This window comes from Pristis pectinata, chromosome 7 (genome assembly GCF_009764475.1).
Source record: "Pristis pectinata isolate sPriPec2 chromosome 7, sPriPec2.1.pri, whole genome shotgun sequence".
NCBI classification, from domain to species: domain Eukaryota; kingdom Metazoa; phylum Chordata; class Chondrichthyes; order Rhinopristiformes; family Pristidae; genus Pristis; species Pristis pectinata.
The window spans coordinates 57,416,946-57,430,703 of record NC_067411.1 but is presented as its reverse complement, the minus strand read 5'-3'; the positions used below and the strand labels follow the sequence as shown (position 1 = coordinate 57,430,703).

General features: G+C 40.1%; 1 protein-coding gene across 4 annotated transcripts in view; it reads right to left on the bottom strand.

Annotated features, from left to right (window-relative positions):
* Nucleotides 1-580: 580 nt before the first annotated feature.
* slc20a2 (solute carrier family 20 member 2) overlaps nucleotides 581-13,758 on the bottom strand; it is a 70,689-nt gene continuing 57,511 nt past the window's right edge. For 2 of the 4 annotated variants that reach the window (XM_052020137.1, XM_052020136.1), the window contains exons 9-11: nucleotides 5,709-5,894; nucleotides 3,876-3,960; nucleotides 581-1,380 (exon numbers count right to left, since the gene is read on the bottom strand). In XM_052020137.1, coding sequence (XP_051876097.1) covers nucleotides 1,216-1,380; nucleotides 3,876-3,960; nucleotides 5,709-5,894 — 436 coding nt within the window. In that variant the 3' untranslated portion in view covers nucleotides 581-1,215. Of the gene's footprint in view, nucleotides 1,381-2,959; nucleotides 3,045-3,875; nucleotides 3,961-5,708; nucleotides 5,895-13,758 lie in introns of all 4 variants that reach the window. The other 2 variants (XR_007956646.1, XM_052020138.1) reach the window with 2 other exon arrangements.

The following is a 13,758-nucleotide window of genomic DNA, read 5'->3' as shown; positions in this document are numbered from 1 at the left end:
TGAATGTCATGTAAAGTTGGTTCAAAAATGAATTATCTGGAGGGAACTATTAAATCAAAGGTAACCACAACCTGGAGCTTGATGACCCAACTAAATTCTGATGGGGTTCTTGAGAGTTTAATTCAACTTTGGTGCAAACTCCCTGGAAACCAGTCAATCCACTTTCTTGATTGTTCCACTAATCTCCCAGCCAAAAGAATCCCTGCTCCACTATTAGAAATAATGGACTAATGTAGTGTATGCAGCACTCTGAATATTTAACAATGGTATGGGAACCACAAAGAACATAATAGACAATTAGCCTAAATTGATTTGATGGCACATTTGAAACAGAAAAATACTTTTCATTTCGTTTTAAAGGAAACTAACATCTTCTTCCAGTAGAAGTGAAACCAAATGTCACTGAATTTCAAAAGAATTCAAGATGGAACCCAAAATTACAATTAGGCATTTCAATAAACTAAAGTGGAAATACTAACAAATCTTTATTTTTGAATCTTTGGTACATTCAATAGAGTTCTGCAGTCTTAAATGAGTGAGTGAAATGTGTACTAATTAAAAAAAAACACACACACAAGCAACCCCAAATCTCTTTTTTTATATATAGATAGTATTTACATTGGAAATTACAATATAATACAACTGTCAATCTTATAAGATGAAATCAAGTTTCCATGAAACCTAACACAATGAACCTCTCCTCATTCTGATTATGATGTTTGTAGTATGCAGGGTATGCATGGAGAATTGTGCCTTGCAAAAAAAAAGGCAAATTATTGATATGGGGTTTTGTACCTTATTCCAGATGAGTAGGATAATTTTACTAAAGCACAGTAGAGTATCTTTTTTAAAAATTCTTTCTTAGGTCCAAACTAAGAAAAGTTTTCCAGTGATGAATAATATATACAGCATCTTTACAGCATCAGTGGAGACAAAATCTTCCAAGCAATACCATTCATTCCACAAACACCACGAAACAGGCTTTGCCATTACAAGCTACCAAATTATCAAAATGAGCATATGTAGTGTAATTTACAGTCTGTGAGAAAACAGATAAGATGGAAATACAAAATTAATTTATAGCTGCTTAATTCCTCTTGAAACAGCGAACAGAAAGAAAAAAGGAATAAACCAGCTTTTGGTAGTGGGTGGGACTGCTATATTGAAGGAGGGAAACCTCACACTGCTGGTTAAAAATATTCTTAAAATACAAATTTAAACATATGGCAATATTCCATATACAAAGAGTGCCATAAAAGCAGCACTGAAGAGACCAGAGACTGGGACAGTCACAAACCAGGCCAGGAAGATATTACGAAATAAATGCCAGTCCACAGCTTTGCGCGATCGGATCCATCCCACAGCCACCACAGATCCAACCTGGGCAAACAAAAGCCAAGACAAAAATCAATATGAGTGGAGAAGAATGTGGAAAGGATACAAGTGAAAACTGAGGCAAGGGTAGACCGATATTCAATGGATGAGGTCACATCAAAATAGAAATCAACAGCCAAAAGCAGGATGGTTGATACCATTCCACTCCATTATAGTTAAGCAGAGACTGCACCCAATCTGATTTCAGCAAACTCAAGCACTGAACTAGTGATATTAAAACCATGTGTTTTAAAACAAAAAAAGTTACCCAAGTACGTAGCTTTTAAAGACAGTTCTCTGATCCTGCACCCCAATGCAGAAGCTTTACTGGTCAAGAGTCTGAGTGATAAGTCGAAAACACCACAAAGTCCTCTATCATGGCTCAGCGTCCCTTTCAGTGAGGCTCCAGTCCTGGGAGTGCAGGATCAGTATTTCAGGTTTGAAGTTATCGGTCTACTCTTATAAACAAGATTAAAACCAAGTTAGTTAATAAACTAAGAGATTTATTTAGTGATGCATTAGACAGAAAAACAAAGTTGACAAACAGTTAGAGAGTAAGTTAGGAAGACTTCAAGCAGAATGAATGAACTGAATCAGTTTGTTTCAAACAGAACAGAACCACTCTTACCCTCTGAAGTGTTTCTCCCTCCCACTGAGAAATAATTTAAAAAGGACACATCTATACAGACTAATCACAAGTTAAAAATTCAGACTCTGCAGGCGAGGCAATCCAAGCTTCCAAGACCAGGCGAGATATAATCTTGAATTGACCTTGCTGCTCTAGCCTCACCCACCAGGTCCAGGGTGTCACCACTCTATACCTCCTTCCCACCCTCCAAAAGGTTCAAGTTGTCATGACCTATGCCCACACTTCTCTCCTCCTAAGTTGCCGACCCTGATGAACAATTCCGCAGGTGGTTGGAGTGTTTAAATTATCTCCTGTACTCAAAGTTAAACCTTCAAACATCTTTCATGCAAGGATGTTTCACCTTCACAATCCCTTTGTCTCAAACCTTCAGAACCTATCTTTGAGGCAGCACTGCCCACAGACTGAACGTATTGGAAACTTGTATGACATATATAACTGCCTACTCTCCGATAGGTGGAACCATCCATTCTGGCACCAGCATAGTGTCAAGAAATCATCCTCAACCATATCTGAAGCATCTATAAATACTCGTGACCCAACAGTCCACAGTTGCTATCATTTACAATAGTTTGCTAATGCCACAATGTAGAGATATGGCCAGTAGAGATATGGCAGCAAAATTGGCATGAGGACATAATTATGAGGCAAGCTCATATCTTGGAGGATTTACTTAAATAACATCTGTGTGACTTGTCCTATCCTCTCATCCTCTAACTCCACTTCTGCAGGTCCACATCCAGTAATACATAAAAATGCACACTTAAAACAAGCAAAGCTCAAGATATCTTTCTCCAATTAAGTTCTAGTTTAAAGTGAAGCCCCTTGCAAGTTAGACATGAGGCAGCAGAATGCTATCGTTAGAATGGTTTTAGTTCAATCATTTGGTTTGCTAAGTGGTAGCGACATGGTCATTGCATTAACATGACACAAGAATACCTTGCAATGAGTGGAACTTATTGGAATGCCCACATTTGAGGCTACAAGTACAGTTAGCGCACTCATTACTTCAATGCAAAATCCACTGTGAAGAAACAGAAAATAAGTTTGAAGTAAGAAAAGCACATGAAAGACATCCCATCAGAAACATGCAAAGTGGAACAGAGTGCGAGTGATGAGAGGTTCCAGTAGACACTAACCCTGCTCCAAGGAGGGTGCTGCTAATCAGTCCATAAAGGCATGAAAAGCTCATTGGGCTACAACAACATTGCTGCCATCTGATAATCTAGAACAAGGCCACTCAGGGTGACAAAAAACATTTTTTGGGCAACTCATTTGCAGCAAAGGATCTCACTGCTTTTGTACTTCTTACTCACTAGAATTTTGCAGGTTTTTAGGAAATCAGTCTGTTCTGATTAGAATATGATGTGTTATTAGAATTTTTTTTAAATTAGAGAAATAACAACTATGAAAATAGTTGCTTGGGCACGTTCAGCCTGCAGTTTGTTCCGCCTTACTCCACACAATAATTACGCTACCACCTACACTTTTAAATTTCTTCCCTGCTGTAAGGAACTTTGGGACATCCTAAAGTTGTGAAATGCACTATATTGATGCAAGTTCTTTCTTTAAAAGCCAGTAAATGATCAAATAGGATTTACTTTGTTCAGTTTTGTCAGGGTGATAACTGTTGAATGGTAGTCTATTCCCTTTGGGTTTGCCACATCCTGTTTTACAACAAAGAATGTTCTTTGTAACCAGGCCTTGAACCAAACAGAATATAGAATAGTATTTGGTTTGCACCTCCATCTCCCCGCTTTAGGATGAGTCATGCCACCAGGAACTGATGCGAGCAAGCCTCAGAGGGTAGTACAGAGTGAACTGCTTGAGATGCAGTCACAGGGCATACGCATACCTTGCAGTGTGTGGTACTGATAGGAAGTCCAACATTGGAAGCAACCACAACTGTGAACGCCGAAGCCAACTCAATAGTGAACCCGCTGCAGGAAGCACAAAACAATACTTCACGGTCATTCGTTGTACCAGCGAGTCTCAAGATTATTACTACGAAGCCTCAGGCAGCATGCAAGTCTTACCATAGCTTTAGACAAACATCCAGGGCAACTATTTTGAAATATCCAGCAGCATGTGTGGTTTTAAAAAATATTTAAAAATGAGGTAATTACATCAATATTCAAGGCGTTATGCATTCATGTTTGTGCTGATGTGTTTATTACCAGTAAAATTACTGGAAACGGTTGACTACGTGCACTGCATGCATAAGGTTAGCTCAGGCAAGTGGAGCAAGTTCCATATAACTGTGGGCTAGCAGCATGAATGGATAAACATAGCACTAAACGTGACACATAATAAGACATGTCTCTGAATGTGACTGACGGTATATAAAAAGACCTGTTTAGATTCTCCCCAAACTACTGTCCCCATGCTCAGCACACAATTCATAGAGTCATTGTGGACAACTGATATTGGTGTAATGCCTGTCTGGTGCAACCAACATCCCCTAACTTTCTGATGGCTCCATAACGTATTTTTTTAAATCAAGTAAGGGAGATCAATCATTAACATGTACAAGATAACATTTAAATTTGGCAAGCTGAAGGCAAAGAAATGACAAGTGTTTAGACAGCACCTCATTTACTGGGAATAATGCATGCCTGGGAAAATTTAAGAACCCCTCAAAGATCCTTGGTTGTAGTGGGAAGAATAAATCCTTTTCTACCTCTGAAGTGGGTATAGGTGATGACGACTGAAACATGAGCCATTGCTGAACAACCGACTGTATAGCCATCAACAAGCCAACACAAACACTGTCTCTACATGCCTGTGAAGACTTAGTTGATCTGTTTGGATATATTGCACTCAGCCAGAATAGCCAGTCATCCAACTCATGGTGAGCTCTGGTTCGCAAGCAAGGTTGCATAAAAATGGGAGCAGGGAAGGAATATTGCAGTATTCAAATATGGTCATATTCAGGACTGAAAGTAAAGAGAAACTCCACACTGTGTTCTGCAAAGGCTCAGGAGCATAAGGGAAGAAAACATCTGGATAAAATGTAGCACAATGGAGAATATTTTAATGAAATGATACGTTCACAATTGTTACCTTTATTATTCAGGAAAACTTCTGTTCCCCAGATACCAATAAGGTGGTGGTCAGCCAACTTCTAGAACTTCTGCAAGCCATGAGGTATTCCTTGTGGTGGCTTGCTATTTCAGGAAAAGGGGGTGTGGTAGGTTGGGGGTGGAGGTCATGGCTTTGGGCTGCTGAGGACATCCCAGTGCAGAGTAAGGAGGTAGAAAATGCTCAAGATGCCTTTATATCTTAATAGGTATTAGATTTACCAACCCAGACCACACCTAGAGTTTGAATCATCACAACTACACACTGGGAGGAGTTCTGGAAATACTGGGAAATGTGGACAGGACCTATAATCATGGTATACTAACATATTCCAAGTGTAAGCAACAGATAAATTTGGCCAAAAATTCTATACTGACCACCGTTTTTGTTACTCAAGTGGCCAACTTGATGCACAGAGTGGGATGGAGGATTAGAAAGGGAGGAGGAGAAGAAAAAATACAATTTTATTCAATTCAGCTGTGGGTCCTTGGAAAGGAAAACAACGTACTCTGCAGTCAGGTCCCTTCATATTGCCATCTTAGTGCACTATTAAATGTGCAGCATTAAATATGACACAATGTGCTAGTGATCTAGATGCCATACTCACCTAGATGGGGTGATGGGAGTGAGATCTTTGCCCAGGGTCTGAATGACTCGTCTACCCCAGACCCAGAGACCAGCACAGATGCCCATGCCACCATATAGCAGCAACCAGACTGGTGTGGAGGCATTCTGCAGCACAGCTCCTTCTTGGTAGATCAGCCACAGAGCAACCAGAGGACCAATTGCATTGCTTAAAAAAGGAAACAGAGAAAGCTCAACAGGAGTGTGAAACAGAATAAATCCACAGAAATGGAAGAAAATATTCTAAACATTAAAACAGTATCATTTCAAAAACTCCATAGTTTTTTGGTAGACAACTTAACAAATCACCATCTTTTTGCTGAGGCACACTTGGCAGAGTCTGGCCATTGTTCTTGCCCTGCCTGCAGTGCTGGAAAAGACCAAGTTTCCCAAGAAATTCTCACAACTCCAGCATTATACAAGGCAAAGGAAGAACTAGGCCAGAAATTAGAACAATGGTGACCAATTGTGAATGCTGTGTTGTCATACAGCACTCTGGATGAGATATTGGCCTACTAGAGTAAAATATAAAGATTTCTATTCAAAGAACAGCAGTAGACATCTTTTAGTTTCTTGGCCAATTGTGCCTCAACCAACTCCACAACAAAAATTGTCTGATCAGTCATTTGATAGGAATTTCTGAAATATTTAAGAACATGCTGCATTTGGGAAAAGATAATGAAGTGTTTTAGGACAGAGAACATTACTCTTATCAGAATTTGCTGCAAAAGGCAGCAGATAACAATACCCTCTAGTTAGGCTGTCCCTTCTGCTATAAAAGGTGCTATTAGTGTAAACTGTTAGGGACAGAGGACATCCACAGTGAAGTGCATGGAGCAACCAACAGAAAATCTCATTGGTTAAAAACAGATACACAAGGCTGAAAAATTAACAAGTTAATAAGAAAAATTAATAAGTTAACCTTTTATTTTTACTTGTAGGGGCATTAAAGGAAAAACAAAATCATTATCCAAAATCACCAAAGAAAACAGAATTTTTGAAATTAAAACAGAATCCATCAACAGTTTTAGTTAATAACCCATTACTAGCCCCATTTACCTGTGCAGGATTTAATCTGCATCTACCACGTAAACAAAGCAATTCACGACAATGGCAAGGTACAATTTTGTTTGTCTGAAACAATTTACACCTCTATTCATCTTTTGATTCTTTACTTGCCCCATTACCATCTTTTCACTTTAATTATTCTCTCCTCCCTTCCACAGGCCTTTTATTTCCCTCTTGAAACCCCTCCCTCCTTTTTCTGCATCTTAAAGCTCCATTAATCACAAACATTCCTATGTCTAATGACAAAAACATTAATTTTCTTTTACCACAGATCCCATAGCATTTCCTATTTTTTTTTAATCTTGTGAAGCTAATGGAACACCACAACTTGGAGGTTGTTCTTGGATAATTACACTTAACCATACATTTGGACATTTTCTGAAGATGGTGTACCACTTATGGATAAATAATTTCAAGTACAACTGCAGTTACTTTTGGCAGCAAACTTAGATCCATTGGAGACACAAGAAACTGCAGATGCTGGAATCTGGAGCGAAAAACAAATTGCTGGAGGATCCGAGCAGCATCCGTGGGGGGTGGGGGGAAAAAAAAAGAGGAACTGTTTTGGGTTGAGACCCTGCAAGAGGACTCATGATTCAGTGTCTATCTGAAACGTTGGCAATTCCTCTCCCCACATAAACTGCCAAAGGAACTCAGGTCGAGCAGTTTGTGTTTTTTTTAAAACTCAGATCCCTTTTTTCCATACTTAGGGTATGTTACAAAGGCCTGGATTTATTGCCCTACCCTAAAGTCAGTGGTTTGACTGTTGACTTTTGATAGCAGTTAAAAACCAAGCAAGTTGTGGGACCAGAGACTCATACAAGGTAGACCAGGCAAGATAGGTGAATGCCTTTCCTGCACTGTTGGAGGTTTTACACAAGGCAGCTGATAGAGTCACAGAGTAATACAGCACGGAAGCAGGCCCTTTGGCTCAACTCATCCATGCTGACCATGGTGCCCACTGAGCTAGTCCCATTTGCCCATATTTGGCCCATATCCCTTTAAACCCCTCCTATCCACGTACTTATCCAAATGTCTTTTGAATGTTATTGTACCTGCCTGAACGACTTTCTCTGGCAGCTCATTTCACATATGCACCACGCTCTGCGTGAAGAAGTTGCCCCTCAGGTCCCTTTTAAATCTTTCAACTCTCACCTTAAACCTATGCCTAGATTTTAGTCCTCCTTCCCTGGGAAAAAGACTGTGCATTCACCCTATCTATACCCCTCATGATTTTATACACCTCTATAAAGGTCACTTCTCAATCTCTTATGTTCCAAGGAATAAAGTCCCCACCTGCCCAACCTCTCCCTACAACTCAGGACAAGTTCTGGCAGCATCCTCAAAACCTTCTCTGCACTCTTTTCAATTTAATGATGTCCTGTAACAGGGCGACCAAAACTGTACAAAATACTCCAAGTGCAGTCTCACCAACTCATGTCTACCTTCAACATGAAAACATGGAAATGAAGCAACTGTTGAAATTCTGTTTTAAGAATCAGAGTTTGTTTTGTTCTCCAGAATACTTAATCCATCAACATGAGCACTACACTATACATCAATAATGGACTTGTTCTCCAATACATGAAGTACATTATATAAGCAGAATCTTCATTTGATGCCTGACCTGTGTATTCCCCGCATTGTGTGTTTTTAATTGTCTTCCAGCATTACAATATTTTGCTTTCCACAAGTCCTTTCTTGAACTTCATTTTGCTATCAAACAGCATTCAGCAAAGAGCCTCCAGAGGGTTATTAAATACTGCATGGCATCTTTAAATGCAAGTAAAGGTAATAGTTGTTTCTGCGTTCACACAACCATAAACGTAAGTAAATATAGCAAAACAAATCTCCGAATTAAAACATGGTCTAGTTCAGCCTTTACAATGCATCATTTGCAGTTACTTCTGTGCATTAAAATGGAGAGCCTCAGGAGATTAAGTGTTACATCAACATTTCCAGCAGGATTTCAGACTTATTCATCGATGAGGCTGGACAGTCAGCACAGGGCCTCTGGATGGACGAGGCTGATATTTTTAAGCTGCACTGCAAAACTAGTTCATTCAAGTCACTGCTATTTTTAAATTGAGCTGCAACTGCATCAGGCGTTATGATATACAACAGTTAACAAACATTCCAGTTTCACAGTAACCAACTGGACTTGTGGACCATTAACAGAATGCTTACAGCAGCTGCCTTCATGCTCAAAGCCCTTAAAAAGAGATTGACACCACTGATCAGCAAACTCTGTGCAACCACATTCTGGGCACAATTCCTTCCTTCCACATTTAAGATCCAATCCCACTATGTTTTCTTAAATATACAAAAATAGTTGATTTTCCTAACCTGATTCCTCAGCTACAAAAACAGCAGGATGTGGCTCTGCCAGAACCAGCAATAGCAGCAACCAGGCAGTTCCCCTCCCAACTTAACCCACAGGAACTTGTACACCAGCCCTGTGAGTGAGGGGGCTGCACATGACGTGAGGGAGCCTGTAGGCAGCAGCTTGCACACTGTGGCTGCAGGGTACAGTTGGTGGTTATGAACCGACTGCAATATTGGTCCCCTACCCTTCCTGTACATTTCTAGAGCTGACAGGTTGAAGAGGAAATTTTGTAAACCCGGGTAACGAGTATCCATTTTGGTCAAAGACTTGAAGGTTTAACACTTCAAGAATCTATTCAATCAAGGTGATTAAAATTTGGAAATCTTTGCCTGAGGGTTTAATGAATCAGCACTACAACCTAGGGGTTTACCAGGGGAGGAACCGTCTGATAATCAAACTTCATATCTCAACTATATGCAGCTTGTTATTTGCTATAGCAACACATACAAAATGCTGGAGGAACTCAGTGGGTCAGGCTGCATCTGTGGAGGGAAATGAACAGTTGAAGTTTCAGGCCGAGACCCTTCTGATGATGGCCCGAAATGTTGACTGTTTATTTCCCTCCATAGATGCTGCCTGACCCACTGAGTTCCTCCAGCATTTTGTGTGCGTTGCACCAGATTACCAGCAGCTGCAGTCTCTCTTGTATCTTTGTTATTTGCTATAACAACATTGGATAATCCAAAGCTTTTTTTTAATAAAAGTTTCTGAACCATCTAACAACTGGAATAATAGCAACGGTTAAACAAGTGAGAGCAAACAGCATATCTGGCCTGGAATGCCATTTATTCATTCTTAGGAAGTAGGCATCACAGGCAACTCTGCTGTTTACTGTTAATCTCTGGTTATTGGTGCCAGGCCACTTCAGAGGGCAGATAAATGTCAACCACATTGGGGTAGGGCTAGAATTAGGCCAGGTGGGGCAAAATGGCAGGTTTCTGTCCACTAGTGAACCAGGTTTTTTCCTAATTAAATTGCAATCCCGGTTACATAGCCACTTTACTGGTATCAGCAATTTTCAGGTCCTTTTACTTCAAAAAGCCACTGAAAATGCACCAACTAGCATTCCTGTTCTCAGGAGTACCGATCCAACAACACAACCACAACTTCATACCAAATGCCAGCAACTCCTACTACCGGAGAATGAGTAAATAAAATTCAGCAGCTATTTAGGCCACTTGGGATGAAGAACAAACTATTTAAAAGAGCTGCAGTGCAGTTCTCTTCCCACCCTTGATGCTTTGTAGCTGAGGGGACCACAGAACATCAAATGGCTCCCCAGGGGAACAGGTGAGGTGCGGTAGTGTCACAATACAAGCAATCACATATGTAGCTGCAGGCCCAACGATTGTGCTTCTGGTGCAGCTGCTGAAGTGCCGCCAAGTGCAGTGGGAAACTATGATAGCTATACAATGAAGGAACAATCACAACAACTTTGGGACATCCAAAATGGTTTTGCAGACAATTAAATAATATTGGTATTGTTTTCACAGTTGTAATGTGGGAAGTACATAAATTAATTATGCTAATGGTAAAATTCTCCAAACAATAGGAAAATGGATTGTCCATCATTTTGTTTTCATAAAGCTCACTAAAGAGAGGTAGAGAGAGAAAAACAGCAAGCAGAGCTGACAAATAGGTATCTTATGTTACATATACTTTGTAATAACATATTGGCCACAGAAAACACACTACAATTTGACATGTTTTACAAATGGAGCATAGGCAACTTTAAATTTAACCTGCCAGAGTATGTCTCACACGCTGCCTTTCCTAGAAATGTAGCAGTAGATCTTTTCCCCTTATGACCATGATGACGTTTGGCATGCTTAAAGAGGCTGATAGAAGTGCTGCTAACTCCAGATTGCATAAACAGAGCTGCAAGCATGCAAGGTACAAACTTGCCTTCTGGAATCCCTCAATACAGAGGTTGATGGCATATCTGACAGTACTGCATTCCCTTAGTATTGAACTTGAGTATCAGCCTGGATAACATGCTCAAGTTTCTGGAGTGTGACTTAAAATTCACAACCTTCTGATGCAGTGGCAATATTGTTACCACCAAGACAGGACCTTAAAATGCACCAGTGAAATAACAGGAAACTGTTAAAAGCACTTAAGAGTTCAGATCAATAAGTGATTTGAAATGTGTTCATCTCCATCCTGTGTTCTAGTGAAGAGGCAGAACAAATATCAACAGATGCTGAATATTAGTTTCATACCTATCCCCAGTATACAGTAGTGTGGTGGTTAGCGTAATGCTATTACAGTGCCAGTGACCAGGGTTCAATTTCACCCACTGTCTGTGTGGGTTTCCTCCCACATTCCAAAGACCTACAGGTTAGGAGTTGTGGGCATGCTATGTTGGCACCGGAAGCGTGGCGACACTTGAGGGCTGCCCCCAGAACACTCTACGCAAAAGATGTGTTTCACTATGTTTCTCGAAGTACACATGACTAAACATATATCATCTTATGCTGCAGGCTGATAGACACTCCTCAACACTCAGAAGTAACGCTATCCTCTCTGTACATTGGTTTTTCCCTCCAATCATTCTTCTGTGTATGTAAAAAAATTTTGAAGCAAAAAGCTCCTCAAGTCAGAAAGTTAGAAATGAAGGATGCCAAATGGGTCAAGACTATTCTGCTGTGTGGATTAAGCTGCAAGAATTACTATGTGCAGCTTGGGTATCCATATTACATGAGAATATTTGAGTACTGAAAGTGAAGACTTTCCAGGACCTAATCAAAACATGTACAATTATCAAAAGACATCAAACATTTTGGGGGTCCCTTTCTCCAGGCATAATGAAAACGTTCAGCAAGGTGAACGTGGAGAGAGCAGTTGTAACCGAGCCCAGAGGACAAATACAAGACAATCACTAGCAGACCAGCAAAAAAATTATAGGAGGAATCCTTTGGTTACAGGATAATGAGAACTTAATGCCTTGGAGTGCTTGAAGCAAACTATATTAAAAAGGGTAGAGGATGGATACAAGTGAAGGAATTCAAGCTACACAGTGACAGGATGGGCAGAGGCTTAGGAGGATTATGATGACTGATGGATCGAATATATGTTACAGAGAAAGTGAGAGATTTTGTTTTAGATATTAAGGATGTAGAGAGATATGGGTTTACTGCAGAAAAGTGGTGTTGAGGTAAAGGATCAAGGGTAAATCATAATCTTAATGAATGGCAGAACTGGCACAAGAGACAAACAGCCTACATCTGCTCCTATTTCTTATGAATTGCTTGTTCCTGGGCAGAGGATTCCAAGTAATTTCACACCTAAAACAGTTGGTCATGTGTGAAACACAAGATCACTATTCACAGACCTGCCAGGCTAGTAATTGGAAAATAATATACAAGGTTGCTTAACAAGAGCAGACAAGCATGAAACCAAACTTTCATATTCTTTTTACACATTCCTACTCATAAAATAGAAAAAAAAATCACTTATCCAGGAAGTGACCAATAAAAGTCAGTATCAAACTCTGCCAGCAACACACATCTTTGAACTATTTTTAAATAGTCAGCTAGGCATCAATGACCTTGAAGAAGAACTCTTCCGTGAACAGGAAGGTGAAAATGACCAGTAAGTCTATAATTAGCAACTACTCTACCAGTTTGTCTTAAGTTACTTTTTATACTCTTCCCCCTGGTGTTTCCTTACACAACTTACCTGGAGCTAGTCCTCTGTTACACGACAAGGCATTTTAAATGCCACGACCAACAAATCTAGATTAGTACCTCCCTGATACAGAGAGGAACAACGGAACTTGCACTTATTCAGCATCTTTGCACACTCACGACATTTCATAGCACTTTAAGGACATTTAGAGTTTGGTCATTTTCACACAGATTCTCAGAAACAGCAATGAGATAAATAAACTTATAACTGGTTATAGGAATACTAGTAGAAGGCTAATAACGGACAGGACTCTATGCCCTTCTTTGAGACACTGCTGTAGGATCTTTTAATCCAACACGGGGCAAATGAGACTCCATTTAAGCCTCATCGAAAGAAGGCTTATCAGAAAGTGCAGCAATCCCTCAGGTCTTCACTAGAATATCAACCTAGGTAAAGTGGGGTCACACTCAACTCGACCCCAAAAGAGAGCAACAACTGAAACAAGGCTAGTAGGTCCCATCCCATTGTTTTTGAACAAGAACCAAGTGGAACATCCTTCCCCCTTAATTTGAAATAATCTCTTCAGCAGCTCGTAATCTGGGTTCACACACAAAGAATCTATCTTCAGGACAGGAGTTGGGAATAAATGATTCGTGGATGATTACTTCAGTCCCTTTATGTGTCAGTCTCAAAACTGATAGTTTTGTACATAGCTTTGATGAGCAACAGAAATTACCAGGTTGTGTTATAGATGTAGCTGTAATATGACAAGTAACCGTCTTCTACATTCAGTAAAGCTGGCCATTCAGTGCAGTAACATAGGACTGCTCACTGCTAGAGGTGCTACTTTTCTCATCAAACTTAGGCCCAGCCCTTCCTCTCAGGTGGATGCAGGGACCCCCATGGTTTTGGTCCAGAAGAATTCTCCTAATCGTCCTTTACTTTTCAT